The 20,123-nt window shown below is 60.8% G+C and overlaps 1 protein-coding gene across 8 annotated transcripts in view; it reads right to left on the bottom strand.

The window, feature by feature from the left end:
- The window catches only part of MAD1L1 (mitotic arrest deficient 1 like 1), a 323,294-nt gene that overhangs the window by 67,952 nt on the left and 235,219 nt on the right, over positions 1–20,123 (bottom strand). For all 8 annotated transcript variants that reach the window (XM_029219334.1, XM_029219333.1, XM_029219335.1 and 5 more), the window contains one exon: positions 18,569–18,659. In XM_029219334.1, the coding sequence (XP_029075167.1) occupies positions 18,569–18,659 (91 nt within the window). The remainder of the gene's footprint in view (positions 1–18,568; positions 18,660–20,123) is intronic.

Here is a 20,123-nt window from a genome sequence, read left to right as displayed (position 1 = left end):
GCGGGGAAGGAGGGAGGGGGGAAGGAAGGAAGGAGCTCTGGGCGCCGTGGACACATAGCCCCGCCCTGCACAGCCCCCTCCAGTGTCCCTAAAGCTGCTCTTCCTCATTTGTCTTCAACCCTTTAATCGTGCAAAGCAAAAGCGGGCTGGCAGGCTGAATCCACCGGGCTGCACCCCTCTCCTTTACCTCAGATATTCAAGGGTCCCTCCTTCCCCCCACGCCACAGGCTCTCCCAGTCTGGCCATGCTGACCACTGGCTTCACGCCCACCTCCCTGCCTCCTCAGGACTCACCTGCTGACGCCCCGGAAGGGCCCGGGCAGGGAGCTGGGCACAGAGCCTGACCCCAAGGTCACCAGTGACCCTTGGCCGAGGCATTGGACCTGTCGAGCCTCGGGGTCATCCTGCCCAGCAGATGTGGGGAGAATCGGGGAAGACGGCTCCTGGACATCAGGGTCGGGGGCAGGACGCTGCTGTGGAAATGCCTGACACCCCGCGGGCAGGAAGGGGAGCTACCGCTCCCATCCCAGAGCGCGGTGTCTGACCACCGGCTTCCCCTTGACGGGAATGAAGGAAAGAAAACACTGCAGTGGGTGACAGGATTTAAGGATCACAGGGAGAACCAGCAGGGCTTAACCAAACCAAACCAGACCAGACCAGACGGGGCAAATGCTCGCAGCTCTGATGAACTGGGGGAAGTGACAAGCCTGCGAAACCTGCAGGTGCCGAAGTGAGCGTCTGGCGCCGGAAGGCCGGGGCCTCTGCTCCTGCCTCAGAGTTACTAGACCCACAGCCCCACCCCCGGGACGGGACGAAGACGCTCCCTCTGCCTGCGCTGGGACACCGTGAGCGTGAAGGGCAGAGGGCCGCATCATGCCCACCGCCCCCAGAATTCCCGGGCGAAGGCCCTCCTCGCCCTGTCTCCAGGCCAAGTGGGGCGTGAGGCCCGAGCCTGCAGGCAAAGATGCCGTGGACCCTCCCTGGGATGCAGGCCGCAGGGAGGGAGGCATGGGGCCTCCAGCCCGGGAGGCGGGGGGGCAGCCCAGCAGGTCCACCTGCTGGAAGCAGTGCGAGAGCCCGGGAGAGACCGGCAGAGCCACCAGACAGACACTCACGAGAAACAGGATGCCAGCTGCTTTAAGCCACTAAGCTGTGGGGTGTTTGTAACAAGGCAGCAGGTAACTGAAGGAGTCTCCCGAGGAGCGAGACGGAGCCCCAACCCCCGACCCGGGGGCCCCAGGGTCCCACCAAGGGGGTGGCAGCCCCCGGGCCCAGGCCTTTGTGACTCAGCCTCAAGCCCGGGTCACAACAGAGACAGGACAGCTGCACGGGGTCTGCTAACGCCATTCTGCCCAGGGAGTGAGAGTGTCCACGGCCCCTGGGACTCACACTCTGACCCTCAAACTTACGACCAGGCGATGGCGGCCAAGACAGCAGAGCCGGCACAGGGTCAGGTCGAGTGTCCAGGAAGTGCCCCTGCCTCTACAGTTGGCCAATGCTCGACACGGGTGCCAAGGCCACCCACCAGGAAAAGGTGCTGGACACCCGCATGCAAGAGCACCAACCTGGATCCTAACCTCACACCAGACACGAAAACGACCTCAAAATGGATAAAACACCCTAAACGTAAGAGCCAGCACTATACAACACGTGGAAGAAAATACAGGCGTAATGCTTCACGACACTGGATTTGGTCTTGGATTCTTCAACGCGACACTAGAAACAAGGAACAAAAGAAAAAGCAGACACACTGGACTTCCTCAAAATGAAAGACTTCCTCAAAACACACATCATCAAGGGCGTGAAAAGACAACGCACAGAGTGTAAGAAAATATCCGCAAGTCACTCACCTGGGGGGAGACTTGCATCCAGAACATGTGAAGAACTCTTACAACTTTGCAACAACAAAACCAAGACAAACACGTAAAAACGGGCAAAGCACCTGAATAAATCTTTCTCCAAGGAAGACGTACAAATGGCCAATAAGCACATAGAAGGACACTCAGCGTCATGTCATTAGTAAGCAGCGGCACGGAAAAAAAAGTCACAATGAGACGTCACTGCGCCCACCGAGGTGGCTAGAATGACAAAGCCAGTCTCAGCGAGGCAGGGAGAAACTGTCCTCCTATCGCTGCTGGGAATGGAAGACGGGGAGGCCCTTGCGGGAAACAGCTCCGCAGACAATTAAAGACAGAGCTACCACGTGACCAGCGATTCTACGCCGCGGTACACCCCCGAGAAGAATAAAAACACGTCCACACAGAGACTTGCACACACATGTTCAAAGCAGCATCAGTCACGATAACCGCTCAGGTGTCCAAGAGCTGACAAGTGCGCTGACACAGTGTGGTCCATCCGCACAATGGAGTATTATTCAGCCATAAAAAGGAATGAAGCACTGACACCTACTACAACACGAATGATCCTTGAAAACACTGCGCTCAGGGAAAGGACCAGTCACAAAAGACCACATATATGACTCCATTCACGTGAAACGTCCAAAACGAGGAAATCGATAGAAACCGAAAGCAGACTGGTGGTTGCTTAAGGCTGGAGCCGGGATGCGGGAGAGTGGGGTGACAGCTAAAGGGAACAGGGTTTCTTTTCGAGATGATAAAAATGTTCTGCAATTGTGCGGTGATGGCTGCTCATTATCTGTGAAAGTATGAAAAACCACTTAACTGTACACTTCAAAAGGGTGAGTTCTGGGATATGTAAATTGTATCTCAATAAAGCCGTTTTTAAAAAAGAGAAATGAAAGAAAATAGGGAAAACAAACAGTAAGACGTGTGTGGACGCTCCATCTGCTACCGAGAGCCTGGTGCGGCTCCAGGCTTCCCTCCACACGCCGCCCCAGCCTGCAGCGGGCGAGAGGCGCTTGGCTCCGCAGGACGCGCGTGCTGGGCCGGGCCGGCCTCGAGCCTGCAGGGGGTGCCGGCCCCACTGCTGCGGCACAGGCGCTGCCCGCCGCGCGTCTCCACGCCCCCGCGGCTCCTGCAGCAGCAGGTCTGGGCGGAATGACCTGGTCGATCCCGGCTTCCTGGCTTCGGCTCTCACACCCCCTCCAGCGCAAGGGCTCCTGCGCGGCCCCGCTGTGGCCTGGAACTCCACACCAAGACCCTACTCACTATCAAGACCACCGTCCGCAGGGCAGGTCTTGGCACCTGGCTCTGACCAGCTGCCCTCCCTAAAATGGCCTGGCCGGAGCCCGGCCAGCCCAGCCGACTCAGGCCTGTGTCGCCTGCGGCCAGCCTGGGCTTCCAGCACGGCCTTCCAGAGGCGCCTCCTGGGTGGGTTGCGACAGCCCTGAGGGGCTGGGGTTTGCCACAGACCCTGCCACCTGGAACCTTCCACTCGGTGTTCAGGAAGCCAAGGCTGAAGAGCCCTTTTGTCAGACGAGGGGGCCTGAGGCCGGCTGGTTCCCCCTGGAGTCTGATGGGCCTGGAATGGAGAAGCAGTACGGACCCGGGGCCAGATGCTGTTCCCCGGTGCCAGGGTGCACCAGTCCCCATGGCCCGGCTGGACTGGACACGGGCACCTCGGGGTACAAGGAGGCTACCCAGACCCCATCCTCCCTCACACAGGCCCCATGAGGCTGCCAGGGGTCAGGAGCCAACAGGACTACGTGGTCAGGCTGCGTGAGAGGGGGTCGAGGTTCAGCCCACCGGGGGCTCTGCTCTCTGCGCCACCCCTCCCGGAGCAAGGAGGCCCTCCCCGGCCACTCCTTCCTCCCCTCCTCCCTCCCTCCTTCCTTCCTTGGAGAGGAGGGAGGCATGGTACCTTCAGCCAGGGAGGCAGAGGCTCCGTGAGGACAGGGCTTTGTCCTGCCCCCCAGACTAGTGAGGGGACCCCAGTGCCCCGTGAGGACCCACTGAGAGGAGGTGGCGGTGACGTGGCAGCAGTAATGCAGAGCCCCCAGCACGCCCCCTCCCTGCTCCGTTTGTCCACAGCACCTACCCGCTCGTGACACTGTAAACTCTCTCCCGTCACCTGTCTCCCGCAAAGGTTAGGGCGGCAGGCGCGGCACGTCAAGTAAACGTTTGCAGAAGGAGTGGGTGACACTTATGACTGCAGAGCGTCCTGTGGTCGAGAAACCAGAGGCCCAGCTGGTGACCAGAACGGGGGAGTCGCAGGGCCAGCTGGCCAGGGCTTCCCCCTCCCTGGGTCCGGGGAAGGGGTGCCGGCCGTCATCCCGGGCACGCAGGGCCATGGGCACAGGGGCTTCGTGGCACCGTGAAGGGTGTGTCGGGGGGCTGGTGCCGCTGAGGCAGACGGAAGAGCACGAACAAATTTGCTGAACTCTGCTGCTGCGTGACAGTTTTGAGGAAGAAAGGCGAAAAATGGCTCTAATCTTCTGCTAAAAATTTGTTGCCTTGTTTGATTTGCAGCTGAGGAAACTGTTGAGACACTGACGAGAATCTCAAAAGGAAAAGTTTTGAACCTTCCTTTGACGTGTGGGTGCAATTACTGGCTAAACAAAAACATCCCACTGGCCGAGGGGGCGGAGAGACGTCCCCGTCCGTGACTGCGGAGGAACGACCCCCGTGGTCCAGCTCCCCCTGCGCCCGCTCCAGCCGAGCCGGGTCCTCGGGGAGCCTGCACGAGGGGCTGGGCCTCGCAACCCGCACGCCCAGGGCACGGCAGGGCGTGCGGCAATGCTTCTCCCTGGGGCTGCAGCCAGCCCGCCGCCCTCTGCTCACGGACGAGTGGGGCTCCTTCTCGGGCTCAGATTCTGTGCAAGCTCAGACAAACAGCCATGTCCCCCTGAGTCCAGGCCACGGCAGAGTCCCCTGGCATCTGCCTCGCTCCTGTCTGTGTTCAAGTCCTGCCCCTAACCTGCTGGCAGCCCGGGCCTCAGTTTCCATCTGCTGACGCGTAAGGGCAGTGAACTTGATCTGTAAGGGCCTTCCAAGCCTAGCACCTGGGAGACCTGGATGGAGAACAGACCCCCCGGGAGCCTGTGTGCCCTGTGGATGGACTGTGGCTGCCCCGGGCCAGGGAAGGGCTGCCAGGAGGGCAGACCTGCCACAAATAGTAAGAGACGCTGCTAGCAGGAGACAGAGGCCCACGGAGAGTTAAAAAGCCCAGTTAGACCGCCACCGAGCCTCACGCGTATTTATAAATCACCCGGCCTCAAAACTAAATCAACATCTCTCCTGGCTGAAGGAAGACAGCTCAGGGAGAAAAGCGGGGGAGCTTCAGGTGTCCCGCTGGGTCGGAGTGGCAGGGCCGACCGGACCTCACGGATCGGGGGGGTGGGCACAGCCCTCGCCAGCCCCGCCTCACCCCAGCCCGCACACCCGCCTCCGCGAGGCCCAGGGCTCCGCGACCTTGGGCAGGTCCCTCAGGCGCCGGCCTCGCGTCCTACGTGCCCCATGGGCCGGGGTCACTCGGTGCTCGGTGGCTCACAGGGACGCTCCCCGGCTCTGAAGCCGGGGGCACAGGGCCGGCCCAGCCCGATGGTGTGCTCACCGCGGGTGGAGAGCCTGGGGATCGGCGGGGGCACCACGTGACAGTGCAGGCCGGATCCCCCCCAAGACCCCCAGCACCAAGACCGAGAAACCGAGGCCCACGTGGCTGCCCTGGACCAGTCACGGGAGGGGTGAAGAGGGGAGGGGCCCAGGGCTGGAGGCAGGAGGGCCACAAGGGAGGGGTGATGGGGGCTTGCCCTGGGGACTGCCCCCTCACCACAGGCTCTCTGCGAGCCTCCTGCCGTGGGCCGGTGACCACGTGGGCCGATGCCCTGCACCCCCCGTGCCCTTCGTGTCCCCTCGTCCCCCACCACAGAGGCCTCATTCAGGAGCTGGGCACCTGGCACTCCTGTGGCCGAGGCCCCTCACGAACAAACACGCATGGGCTGTCAGGGTCTAGGAGGGGCTGCGAAGGTCCCTGAGTATACTCATGCTGCCCAGTCCCGGGGGACCGGCCACTGCGGCCGCCGACGGGGCTGGGCTTGGGGAGGGGGCCCTGCCGGGCCTTGCCAGTCCCCAAACAGGCAGTGTGCGCTGGGGCTCTCCAGGCAGCTCCAGGAAGGGTGGCGCTATGGGGAGCCATGCCTGCCAGGCCAGCACACGTGGAAGACCCTTCTCACACTACCCTCCGGGCGACCGTCTCCCCAGCACGGCAGGGCGAGTTTACCTACCATCAGCCGTGAGGCGCCAACGTGGGCCCTGGACACACAAGTGAGCTTGGCAGGCTGTGTCCTGTGGCCGCTGCATGTCCCCCGCCCAGGAACAGTGGGGCCCGGGGAGGGTCTCACCCAGCCAGGCCCACTGCTTGTCCCCCTGCGGCCAGCAGCCCCCTCGGCGGAACGCCTGGAGGGAATCCACCCCAGTGAGGAATCTCGGGGCCCGTCCTGGACTCTTAGGTCCTGGCCGGGAGCTCTGCTGGAGTGTGATGTTTCCAAAGATGGGGGCGGGGGGGATAGGCAGGGAGAGCACCGGGGCCTTTGGCAGCTGGAGCAGGCTGCCCTCGGTGCTCCCAACCACCAGGAGGGGTGGGACGGGTCTAGCTGAGCTGAGGCTGGGGTCACTCTGGGGTAAACCTCAATGCTCCCAGACTGCACCGGAGGGCAGATGACATCCGGCAGCCAGTGCCACCACAGTGACAGAGAAATACCGAGAGGCGAGTGGAGCCATGCGACGTCACGTCCCCAAGTGGGGCTGCACATCCACCTCTGCTCCCGCATGAGCCAGGTGGCTTGGGCCAGACCCCACGGAACCTGGAAAAAGGAAAAATGCCACCATCCCGGGATGGTGGGGCGGGGCGGGCCACGGAGGCCCAGACCTTCCTCGGCCCTGACCCCAGAGCCTAGCCTGGCTCCCCCTCCGTCTCCCCTTGAGGCGCCAGGAAGATGCCCCCAGAAGGTGGCCCAGCGTGTGGTCCTTGGGGCTGGCATTCCGTTGCCCAGAACACGGATAATCCTGTGCTAGTTCTGAGACTTGACCAAGCCGTTCCCTCTCTCTGAGACTCAATTTGCTCATCTATGACATGGGGACACTACTGCTCACCTTCCCAAGTTTGGAAAGATCAAACGGTCAGTGGATGTGAAGACAGCTGTAAACTACATGCAACTTTGCTGGGTGTGTGACTGTCACCCATGATGACCTCCAGAGGCAGCCCAGAACGCCACGTGTCCGAGGACCCAGGCCTTCTGGAGACATCAGAAGATGGCCACGGGAAACCACCAGTGCAAACCTGATCCCCTCAGGAAGGAGGAGCGGGGACAACACCCTGCCCGAGGCTGCAGCGCACGTCCCAAGGAGCCCCCTTGTTTGCCTCCCCCAGGCGGTGGCAGAGGGACAGGTGGACGGAAGATGGCGCTGTCCAGCGGCTGGTCGGTGCCCCCTACCTGGGAGGGAACGGCAGAGACAGCCAGGCCACTTCTGCATGGATGCAACAAGGTCCCACCTGCCGGGCAGACACAGGGACCCGGGGACCCTCTGTCCTGCCAACCTGAGCCAGACCCCGGCCCATCGACTCCAGGGCGCGGGACTCGGCGAGTTCCCGGGACGTCTGTCAAGAGCTGAGGGCTCCGCCAGTCTCACTGCGCAGGTGGGGGGCACGGCAGGAAAAGCGAGGAGAGAGAGCAGGGCCCCCCGGAGGGTCCGGTGGCCCACCTGCCACCCTGTCCCAGGCCAGGTGAGGCCACGCGTGCCTGCTCCTCCTGTGCCAGCGGGCTGCCCACACTCGTCCGCGAACGCTCCCGACCTCGGGCTCTAATCAGTAGACAGGGAACTGTTAGCAGAGCCCAATTACAGGACAGTCGTCGCCTGCCGAGTCCCACCCCGGGTCCTTCAGCAGGGGATTGACTGTGAGAGAGGCTCGTAAACAGCCTGCAGAGAAGGAATGAAGACACCTCTCATCGCCAGGAAGGCGCGACAGCGGCCATTCAGGCCGGAGACCAGCTTTGGGGGCCCCATCCCTCCCAGGGCCTCCCGCCCCATTGCCTGCCCCCTGCTGCCGCCATGGGGCCACCCTGCAGGCCCAGCAAGGTGGGGTGCTCCGGTGGTGGCTTTGGCAAGACTCTGGGCTGGGGGGGCAGCAGATGTGGCTGAGTGGGGAGGTGCAGCCATTGACCGTGTGGCCGGGGAGGGGGCCTGGTTCAGCTGGCCAAGCTGCTCCCCGGCCAACAGGGCCCCCCACCGCTCCTGGCCACAGGCTGAGCCTCTCCCTAAGCTGCTGTAACATCAGGGCTGTGAGCAAGGCCCCGACAGCAGCCACTGCCACCCGGGCACCCGGGGCCACACCTCTTGGGAGGAAGAGGAGGGGAAGGAGGAGGAACACGCCTTCGTCGTACGTCTGGCCAGTCTGGAGCCCACTGCTCTGGCCCCGCCCCACCCCCGCCATTCCAGAGCAACGTCCTCTGAGCCTACCGACCGAGTGACCCGTCTCCCTGCTCAGATGCGCGGGTGAGCAGAAGCTCCGTCACGATCTCCCCACTACAGACGGCAAACGATAGCGGGCACCCTAAAACCACCCTGAGCCGTAGGAGCTGGCAGTGGGGGGCCTCATGGGTCGGGCCGGCAGCTGCAAGACCAGCTGGTGAAGGGCGAGCACCTGGCCGATGAGGGCAGACAGAGGGCCAAGCAGCCCCGGCGCCTGCGCCCTTGCCATGGACGCGGGCTCTGTGTTTCTCCTGCCAGGCCTCTGAGTTATATCAGAAGATGTTAAACAAAGCCTTAAAAAAAATGGTTTTTTTTGAATTGTGGTAAAATAAAACTTGCCATCTCAATCATTTTTAAACATATTGCTCAGCATTAAGTACTTTCACACTGTTGTGGAGCCGCCACCACCGTCCGTCCACAGAACTTCCCACCTTCCCAAACTCAGGCTCTGTCCCCATTACACACTAAGTGCCCCTCCCCCTCCCCCAGCCCTAGCCCCACCCCCTACTTTCCATCCCTGTGGCCCTGGCTCCTCCAGGGCGGACCTCACAGAAGTGGAATCACACAGTATCTGTCCTTCTGTGTCCGGCTTATTTCACTGAGCATCATGTCTTCCAGGTCCATCCACGTGGTAGCAGGTGTCAGTTTCCTTCCTTTTTAGGGCTGAGTGATATTCCATTGTGTGGATGGACCACGTTTTGTTTCTCCACTCACCCATCGATGGACACTTTTTGGCTGCTGGGACACGGGTGTGCAAACATCCTCGGGGCACACGCCCAGAAGCAGAATTGCTGGATCACGTGGTGCACAAAGCCGCTTGCATGACTCAGTTACGGTACCTGTGGAGGCACACAGTGCGGTCCCGTCTGACACAGTGCCTTCAGGGTCTAGCGTCTGTCCACAAACCCCCTCCACAAAACCTCCTGCTACAAGAGGGACTGGGTAATTGGCCAGACTTCCCTTCCTGTTAGGGCTGCCAGGAAGCTCAGGCCTGACGGTCAGAACGTCTGGGATCTGTTTCTTGCAGACATCATGGTATCACCTGCCAGGAATTCTTTGTGGAACAGTGGGATCTTGTCCAAATAGATGTGATCACGGAAGACGGTCAGGGAGCTGACACAGGGAGTGCAGATGAACCCCAGGAGAGGGGCCAGGTGATGGCCCACCCCCAGGCTGATACCTAGCGCGTCTACACAGGGACCGGTGACACAGCCCCTCTGAGGTGTTGGGGCAAAGCCAGCAGGAACAGGAGAGTGAGCTCCCTCACGGCAGGAGGACGTGGGCTAGAGGGAACCCAATGGCGGACTTTAGATCCCCATCCGGTGTCGAGGGGACAGGAGCAGTTTGGGACGCAAATCCGGGGTGCTGGCTCTCCAGAAGTGGGTAACGGGCTGTTAAAGGGGCACATGCAAGCCGAACGCTCCACGGGCCGACACCTGGTGTGTGGGGCAGGGCCCGTGTCCTGCAACTTTGGGGACAATCCCGAAGAGACAGAACCCAGAGCTCGAGCAGGTTCTGTGTCTCCCATCCCAGTCCTGTGCACGGAAACTCCTTGAATGGAACGGAACCTGTGAGAACAGCTAGGTGTAGCAGGAGAAGCGCTGGGCCCAGAGTCAGGAGGACAGTCTGCTCCTGGCACTGCCCTGCGGGGCTCTGGGCCTCAGTCTGGCACAGACCGAGGGTGTTTCTGGGCAGGGCTGTCCCAATGCTGGGCTGCCCAGCTGTACACGGCTGAGTGGAGCTCTGGGGGCTGCGCTGTCCTCCGTCTGCAAGGACCTCCCTGCCTCTGTGCGAGGGCACTCCCCAGGGAGGGCGAGGCTCACGTCGGCGAGGGGACCCTCGGGCAGAAGCGGGTGCGCCCCAGCCCCTGCCACCCTCCTCACTGCAGCTGTGATGCCCCATGATCAGCGGTAAGAACACTCGACTTGCCTGAAGACGACCGTTACACGTCCTTTCTCAGCAGGCCTAATTTCCGGGTTTTTAAAGAGCTGGGTCCGTATCTTTCCCATCTAGACACTTTGCAAGGACCACACGGGGGTGAAGAGCGGTATCACGGCCAAGTCCGAGAGCACCGAGGCTGAAGTGACCGCACGCGACAGCGGCCCGAGGCCGGCGGTGGCTCCGCTGGCTGTGCCGCGAGCCTTTTGTGTGTTGAGTACGGCTAGTGGTGGAGCAGGGCCGGACCAGACGGCGGAGGTCCCAGGGTGAAAAGAGCCCAATTCAGCGGCTCAGTGGGACCTGTCTGCAAATTCGGGGTCGGGCCTGCAGTCTGGGTTCTGAGGCCCGATGACACCCCCGGGCCCCGTGGCACCAAGCAAGGAGTCGGGAAGTTGGCATCCCCGAGGCCCACGGGACGAGAAGGGGCTTAATATTCAGGACACGTCATTCGTTGCATAAAAAAAATCAACAGCCATCAGCGCCTGTGGAAATTTCTCCACACAGACACACACCAGTGTGCTGGCTTTCTCAGGCCTCGGCTCCAATGGACAGGAACAGCCTGGCACCGCCTCGGGGGGCTGGAGGGCTGGGCTTTTTCCTCCATTACGTGTCTTGTTTTACATACAACATTGAGGAAGGCGGGCCGGGGCAGCGAGGCCCTGGGACCCCTGGACCCCAGGCCCAGTGCAGCCGGACGCAGGGCATACGTGGCACTGTAAGGAGGTCGCGACCCTCAGAGGCGGCCCCCCATCTGCGTGCGTGCCACTCGAGGAAAGACCCACGGATGGTGAAACAAAGGAGACAAGACGCTGAGAAGGAGATTCGACAGGAAACGTGCAGGGTGAACACATCTGTGAGCTGTTCCCGCGGGGGACATGGACCCCAACAAATAGAAAGACACAGCGACGTCCTTGTGGGAGGGTGTGTCCAGGAGGCGGCCGAGCCCGACCTTCACCTCTACTTCTCACGAAAGCCAGCAAGCTCTAGGCTGGTTGGTGGGGGAGCTGGATATGTTGATTCCAAAGTTCATACAAAAATAAGCAAGAACTGCCAGGAAAACCCTGATAAAGAAGAGCCACAGGGGCGGGAGATCACTGAGACCTGGCTGGGACCTGACACGCGGGCACCTAGCGCACGAGGGGGCAGACCTCACACCAGCCAGAAAAGACAGGCTTTCGATAAGTGGTCCAGGTGTCCCAGGAAGAGCCTCTTACAAAAAACAGGCAGGTATCACGCTTCCCACCTTGTAAAGAATCAAAACAAAATTCCAAATCCATCAGATTTAAGTGTAAAAAATGAAACCACCAGAAAATCAGAAGAAACCATGAGAGAATTCTTTCATACCCTGACACGAGAAAGGTAAAGACATGAACAAAAACCCAGAAGCTAAAAAGGAAAAGGCAATAAATGCATCTGTATAAAATAAATTTAAAAGCCAAAAACTTCTGCTTGGTAAAAAAACAGCACAAAGTCAAAAGACAAATGGTAAATTCGGAAAACATATTCACAACTTAAAATGAACTCAACTCCTTCATATACAAAGAGCTGCAAAAAACCAACAAGAACCAACAATCCATTTGAAAAATGGACCAGGACATTAACACATATAAACAGATTTAAAAATCCTCACTCATCTATGATAAGGAGACTGAAGGTTAAAACTACACTGAACTACCCCATTTCAGCTACCAGACCAGAAAAATCTAGAAGTCTGACAGTTGTAGGGAAACCGGCACCCTCACAGGTAGTGCTACGACACATCCCACACAGTTCTCACTGGCCCTCATATGACTGTCTGGCAGTGCTGCCGAAATAAATGCAGGTACCCACTGATCCCGCTCGCCCTTCTGGGAGCTTCTCCTACACACAGACTCGCACACACTGGAGACACCACGTGTAGGGCACTCGCCACAGCCTTGCTCATGAGCATGTTCCCGTTAACTGTCAGGGTTTAATACGTCATGGCAAACGTGCACGGTGATGCGCCACACGCCATGTTAAAAACAAACAGGGCACTGCATATCAGTGGGAAAAGTCTCCCAAATGCTCAAAGACACAAAAGCAGGCTGCAGAAACAGTTTGAAAACAGACTCTTGACTTCAAAGGGGGGCGGGCAGTACAAATACGTATTAGGGGAAATAAACCCACCAGTGCGAAGAAGTTACCGTGTGAGAGGAGCCAGACAAGACGCCTTATGTGCACGACTGGCCTGACCCTCGCCACCCTGGGCAGGCATTCCATCCTCGGGCTCCCCGCGAAGGAGCTGGGACTTGGGAGAGAGGTGAAGCATCCGCCCAGGGCCCAGTGTCTGTGAAGCAGGAATTCACATCTGGACGTGTGTCCTCTGGAGGCTACCTCCTGGGTGCTCTGCCCTGCAGTCGCCCACATGTGCCCTGGTGTCCCTGTGCTCCAAGAACACTGGCTGGGAGCCAGGCGAGGTCACTGCGCTCAGCTCACAGCCCAGAGGAGGGGTGACGCCACAGCTGGGTCCCGCAGACGGGCAGGGCCCAGGGGCAGACAGAGCAGGTCGTGGAACCCGGGGAGGGAAGCCGGCTGGAGGGCAGCCCGGTCTTGACTCTACGAAGCTCTGGTCCCGCCACCATGGCGGGTGGGGTTGGGGGGGGGTGGAGGCTGCCGGCCCTGTGGTCCTCACACAGACCACCCAGGCTTTCAGGGCAGAACGGGGGCTGCTGGGCAGGGAGGCCTGGACCTCCGCTGGGGAGCTGGAGCGCAACTTGGGGCAGGGGCCGGGGTCTTTGGAGCTGGGGGACGTGACCGTGTCACCTCCCGCCGTGTGGCAGACCAGCGACTCCTGTGACCCGGGCTTCATCTGCTCAGTGGGAATGGCACCCCAGCCTCAGGGCCCATGGCTGTTAGGTGAGAACGTAGGCAGGGTCAGGGTCAATGGTGCCCCACGTGTGCAGTCAGCAAGGAGCTGTGACCAAGTTACAGCCAGCGGGAGGGAGTGGTGTGTGTGGCAACATCAGTGCTGTCCGCGCTGTGGCCGCCGCCGGCGCCGTCCAGCCACACCCCTGCCCTCTGGTCGCTCAGCCGGCGCCGAGGAAGCAGGTGCTCAGAGTGACATCGGTCCCAGGGAGTGAGCCTTCCTCGCTGCAAAGGACACAACCTACCGCACCAGGAACAATCTCTGGGACTCAGCCCTCGCCGGGCATCCCCAGCACCACGGCCCGCAGTGTTCTGTCCCCTCCAAGAAGCAACGCCCAGAGAACGTTCCAGAAGCATGGGCAGTAGGCCATCAGGAAATAGCCTGTCCAGACAGGGGCAGGACATGCTCAAGGCCCTAGTTAGCAGCAAGAGGACCCAAGGGCGAGAGGGGTCCCGAGAAGCAGAGGCTGGGCCTGCTCTGGGCTCAGGGCTCCCTGGCAGATGAGGGCAGGTGAGAACAGGTGGGGTGGGGAGGGAACTGAGGTCCAAGGACTGACTAGTTTGCCCCCGGGTGCGGGCTGGGCAGGGCGAACCTGCAGGTAGGGGAGCCAGCGGGGCTCAGGGGGTCTGCAGTGCGGTGAGTGGGCCGGAGGCCCGGGGGCGAGGGCAACGAGGTGTGAAGAGCCGTGAAGGCCGCTCCCTGCCGCCCCCCATATTCCGGAAAAGGGAAGGACGCGGAGGCTGGGAGAATCTGTGATTAGACAGCGCTCCTGCCTGGTGACGCAGGGACGGGAGCAGGGCAGGCTCCATGGGCACCGCGAGCTTCCTGATCACAGGGAACCCGGCTATTTTCTACCCCACTCCATTTCCAAAAAGTGACACTCATCTGAAATGTCACTGGGCTGCATGCAGTCTGGTCCCTTTCCTGAGCAGAGCCACAGGCTGGCGGTGGGGCAGCCCCACCCGCGGGACGGAAGCAGGCAGGGCGGGAACTGGGAGGGGAGGCTCCAGCGCAGGGGCTCCTCCCACGGCCTCCGAGGGACAGTGGGACGGGGGCGCAAAGCCCAGAGATGAATTCTCCTTAATTACGTGCATGCTGAAGCATTTAGAGGTACAGATGTTTGCAATTTTCTTTAAAATGCATTAAGAAAAGAGAAAGTACTGATGGGTGGAAGGGGGTAGAGAGGTGCTGCGTCATACAGCAGCCACGGGAGAGTGTCTGCAGCAGGACCTGGGGGGACACGTGGGTGTTTACTGTAAAACTCTTCAAACTTTGCCGTACGTTTGACGGTTTGTTCGTAACACGATGGGGGAACCGGTAGGGCTGAGTTTGCATGCCGGCTCCATCACCCGGGACCCAGGGCGAGCCAGGGGGACCAACCTCACCCCCCTCCACGCGAAGCTCGCTCCTCACCAGAGGGGGCACTGCCGGGGGCACGAGCGTCTGCCAGGCCCAGAGCTGCCACGCGTCTAGCCCTCAGGACTGCACCCCGGGAGCGCCAGGCGGCTCATTGCCTTGACAGCCCCAAACGTGGCCCACGAGAAGTTAAACATGGACAACCGTGTGGCATCACCAAGGTAAGAGCGGTGACAGCGGCAGCGGCGGTGCTTCTGTGCCGGGCACATCACCGCGTTCCCCATGACAGCCTGCAGGGGGGTGGGGTCAGCTCCACGTCCAGGCGAGCAGACTGAGACCTGGGCCACGGCTGGGGAGGGACAGAGCGCACACCAGGCCCAGTGCCCAACCGCTAAGAAGAGGAACGACCGAGGGCGGGAGGGGTGGGCGCGCCCGGGGAAGTGCCCTATGCCCACCAGGACCACTGGGAAAGGCCCGGGGGGCACAGGGAGTGTGTTCCCTCAGTCTGCTTCGGGCCCAGAGTCCCAGCTGGTTTGCCCCAGTTCAGTCTTTACCGGAGGGCACTCTGCCTCTACTAAACGGCTAGCTGTGGCCTCAGTTTCCCCATCTCTACACGGGGGCCTCGTCTCCCTGACGGCTGGCTACCTTAGGATAGATGAGGTGGGAGTAGCCAAGGACCCCCAGAAAGACCCAGACAGGACACGCACCACCGGCGGAGGGCCCAGGAGCCTCCCCTCCCGGCCCCGCCAGGCACTGAGTGGGCACAGGCCGGCAGGCGTGCACTCAGCTCTGAGCGGTAACCGGCGCGGTTGCCTCACCAACCAGCTGTGAACTAATTACAAAAAGTTCTAACTAGTCGAGCTCCCTCTCCAAGCATATGTTCCCAATTAAGTCAAACTGCAGTGGATTTTAATCAATCTTCCTTGAAGCAGCCCAACTTGAAGACTCCTCCAGGGGGAGAGAGGAGGGGAGACCTGCATAAGGACTACACCGGCAGCACCGCGGATAAACACACAGCCGGGGGAGCTACACGCTAATTGGGCCCCTCGGCCCGTGTCCTCCCACTCTGCCCAGGCCATGAAGCCGCGGTTCTGCGGTCGCTTCTGCGGTCGCACAGATGAAGTGGAGCCTGGGGGCAGCCAGGCCACCTGGAGGGGTGTGCTGCCCTCTCCTGCTGCCTCCACGGCCCGGGGACCGAGGTGAAGGGGACGAGGTCTTGGCCTCACGATGGTGTGGTCAGACGTGGCCTGTGACCTCCTGGTAACCCCCATGTGGGCGCATCATCCCCAATTTTATAAAGGATGTGCTGGGGACTCGGGTGGCAAAGCACGACATGCCCGAGACCACCCAGCTGAGGGGCAGGATTCCAGGCGAGGTCTACAGACTCGGATGCCGGTGCCCCCAGGGCACCACCTACGTCTCCGCGGTTTCCACGAGCCCAGGTCCCCTTCAGGCCCATTTCAGCGCCACCTGGCGGGGGGTCCCTGAGCCAAACATGAGGTCTTCCCGGTCCACTCCACAAGGACCAGAACGCCCAGTGGTTTCCCTCTGTCTGCCCTGAGGGGTCAGGGTGCAGGTGGGCATCCTCCTTCCAGGGCCGAATCCGCCCGTTTCCCTGCCTCCTGGGCAGGGCCTGCCCACGGACGCTCCGCCCGGGCTGGACGGCAGTGGGGCAAACTCTGCCTCTCTGGCGTCACGGTCAGACAGGAACTGTCGCTGCGACGGGGGTGACCCGTCCGCTCAGCCTTGGGGGCGTACACCTCTCCTCGCCCCAGAGCATCATACGACGGACCCAGGCCAGGGGCAGCAGGCAGGGCGGTGGGGGGGGGCCGGGGGGGGGAGGAGACCAGTGGTCCCGGAGCTGAGGCTGCTCACCTGGGAATGGCGGCCAGGCCACCAGAGGTGCAGCCCAAGGAGCAGGGCAGGAAGGTGGGGTGAGGGGTCAGGAGTGTGTGAAGGCTGGGGGCGACGGGGGGTGGGGGTGTGGCTCAGGAGACAACGGCCCTGAGTTCAAAGGCCAGCTCTGCTCCTTGGGGCTCAGTGCCCGTGACTAAAGTGCTGAACCTCTCTGAGCGAAGCTTCCTCGTCAGTGAAAAGGGGGCAGCAGGACGTCCCCCAGGAGTGTGGGTGGGCACAGATACAGGAGGCCTAAGGAGAAAACCCAGGGCCCACGGAGCAGAGGCCTGTGGCGCCTGTGACTGAGATGGTGAGTCAGGAGACAGGACTCGGCCCCCGCCATCACAAGGACCTTTCTGAAACGAGCCCTGTGCCGGGGCGGGGCTGCTCCCGAGAGCCTGCTGGAACTCAAGCTGGAACTGGCCACACGGAGAAAGGGGCTGTGACGTGGGACAGAGGCACCCAGGAGCCTCTGCTTGCTGCTGTCTCAAGATCCGGGTGACCCGCAGAGTTGGAGGGGTGGCACCAGGCCCCAGGCTCGAAGCAGGTGGAGAGAACCAGTGCAGCGGGACTGCACTGGTGCGGGGGCCACCCGAGCGCCTACGGCAGGGACGGGGCCTCACACTCCCGGACGTGGCTCCAGAATACCCACGGCCGGGGGTGAGGGAGGCAGCGGCCGCGCGCACATCACCGTGCGAACGTCTGCTCCCCCAGGATCCTGGAAGCCAGGACCCACTCACCACACCCTCCTGGCCACGCAGGGGCAGCTGCTCATAGGCACACTTGGCGCTGCGTGTGGCCACTGCCGGCCGGGTACCCCCCTCACACATACACTTCCACGGACAGAAACCTGTGTGCCGAGAGCCATGCCACACCAGGGCGCAGATACTGACCCGTGCCCTCCCCAAGCTGACACGGATGCCCCCTGCCGCCTTGGCCGTGAGCGGCTCCAGGACGCACAGCCAGGCCCCCACCCTGCGTGAGGTCCATGCGGGGCCCAGGAAGCTGGACACGGCCGATGTCGCTGACCCCACCCGCGGAGTGCGGACTGGGCCGGGCACCACCCGCCCGAACCTCCCACACAGGAAGGCTCGAGCTGGGAGCTCCCAACGCCGGCCCCGTCACCCCACATCCACTGACGGTGCTCACTGCACCTCTCATCTGGTCTGACCCTCGACACCATCACCAAGGGCCACTGAGGCTCCTCGTGACAGGCCTTGAAGCCCTGGAGCAGGAAAAAGGAAACATGGATTTCGGCAGCACTCACTGAGCCCCAATCAGAGGCCTGGGAAGCCATCAGCCGTGACTTCAGGCTGAGCTCAACTAAGGACCCAGAAAGACACTCCCCATCCTGCCCTGACACGGCACCACTGACGGGCGGCCGGGGGTTCATCCGCCAGCAGCCCAGCTCTCCCAGCAGGACTGCGGCCCAATTAAAATGGGACAAGGTGACAGGTCCTGGAGCGGAGTACGGCCCAGCTGCGGCTCACAGCGCCTCGTTTTATCAGGGTTGTCACTTTTCCCATCTCCAGGAATCGGGAATAAAAAGGAGATTTGATTTGCCTTTAATAGATGCCAAGAGCACAATCACTGGCCTGTCCAAACTCTGGGTGATCAGTAACCTGCAGGCTTCCTGCCGTGAACAACATAGACAGGAGGATAAACGAAAAACAAAGCAAAAGCAAAACAGTGCAAGTAGCAAATCCCACTTCACAGCTGCAGGCAGACGCGGACCGGCTTGGATACAAACCCCAAACCGCCCAGCACCTCTGCCGGTGTCTCCTCCCGGGGGCACGCCCGTCACACCCGCCACGGGCGACCCACAGGTCAGGCTGTGGGCTCGCTGCGGCCAGTGGTCGGGAAAAACGAGACGGAGACCAAGAAAGCGGACGGGGCGGGCGGCTGGGGGCAGCGCCACCCGGGGCAGGCTGTCCCTTCTGGTGGCTCGGTACGGGTGTTCTCGGCCAGCCAGGGGCCTGGGTGGGGGACAGGCCCCCAGTTTAGTCTAGTCTGGTCAGCTAGAAAGTGGGATGGCTGGGGTGCAGGAACCTCGGGCCAAACCCAGGAGAAAACAGGAGGGCAGGGCAAGCCCCGGACGAGCTCACCTGCAGGGTGAGCCGCTCCAGCTGTGTCTCCAGCACCTTCTTCTCTTCCTCCAGACGGCTCCGCTCCCCCTCCAGCTCCTCAACCTTCAACCTGCAAGAAGAGCAGACTCATGACAGGAACCCCACTGTAGCCCGCCCTCTGGGGAGGAAAAGGGGAAAGGTTACAAGACGGTTAAAAGGCTCGTTGTCAAGTACACATTTGTAGAAATGTGACATGAAGAGCTGACGTTAAGGAAAAACTGTAAAACACAAGCCCAGGACGGGGCAGCGCAGCCAAGGCATCTCTTCTGGTGCAGAAGCTTCTGCCGTGGGCAGAGGTGGGGCCCTCGCTGACCATGACCGGAAGGGAGCAGGGAGGAGAACTAACGGGTGGCGCGGTGGGCCTGCACGTGTCCTGTGCCCACCAGTCCACCCCCACAGGTGTGACCGCGCACCGGAGAGGTCGCGAGAGTCAAGAGAACGACCTGTAGAGAGAGTCTCCAAGCACGACGAAAAGACAGGGAAGCTCTCCTATGTGCACTGTGGACACAGCTGGTGGCTGGAGGCTGTGGGACCACCCGGACGAGGTGCAGAAGGAGGCTCTTCTTACCCCAAAGGCCCAGAGGCCAAGCAAGGCCAGTGGCCGAAGCAGCCATGCAGGTAGGCTGCAGCTCATTGTAAGTGGGCGCCGAGTTTTGTCTTCCTTTTTAAATTTATTTTTTTTATAGCAACCATGTTCATAAGATTTAAAATTTAAAAATGCCAAGGAAGCAGTGCCCAGCACTGACACAGGGTAAGGAACAGAGCCTTTTCCACCAGCCAGAATGGAAAACTCACGCTTCATGGATAATTCAGGAAGGTCTTGGCTCGGGAATGGGAGATAACTGCCTCCAGACTGGTACCTGCTCCAGGCTGGCCCAGCAAATCACAATGGCGAGATCTGAGAGGACCAAACTCTTCCCGAGAAACCTAAGTGCATCCCTGAAAAACGCTCAGCAAGATTTATACAAGCACAAAAACGTTCAGAACCCAGCAACCTAAAACTCACAATGCCTGCCATCCAATCAAAGATTACCGGGCGTTAAGCAGGAAAATTGACCCACAATGAAGAGAATAACCTACCTGTGCAGACTAACCGCACAGGCATTACCTGTGCGGGGTAACCGCACAGACATTACCTGTTCAGACTAACCGCACAGACATTACCTGTGCAGAATAACCGCACAGACGTTACCTGTGCAGAATAACCGCACAGACATTACCTGTGCAGACTAACTGCACAGAGATTACCTGTGCGGGGTAACCGCACAGACATTACCTGTGCGGGGTAACCGCACAGACGTTACCTGTGCAGGGTAACCGCACAGACGTTACCTGTGCAGACTAACCGCACAGACGTTACGTGTGCAGAATAACCGCACAGACATTACCTGTGCAGAATAACCGCACAGACATTACCTGTGCAGGGTAACCGCACAGACATTACCTGTGCAGGGTAACCGCACAGACATTACCTGTGCAGACTAACCGCACAGACATTACCTGTGCAGGGTAACCGCACAGACATTACCTGTGC

Source organism: Monodon monoceros, unplaced genomic scaffold (assembly GCF_005190385.1).
Source record: "Monodon monoceros isolate NGI ecotype Baffin Bay Population unplaced genomic scaffold, NGI_Narwhal_1 Super_Scaffold_13, whole genome shotgun sequence".
Taxonomy (NCBI): domain Eukaryota; kingdom Metazoa; phylum Chordata; class Mammalia; order Artiodactyla; family Monodontidae; genus Monodon; species Monodon monoceros.
The sequence above is the reverse complement of the archived record's forward strand: the minus strand, read 5'-3'. Positions and strand labels throughout refer to the sequence as shown.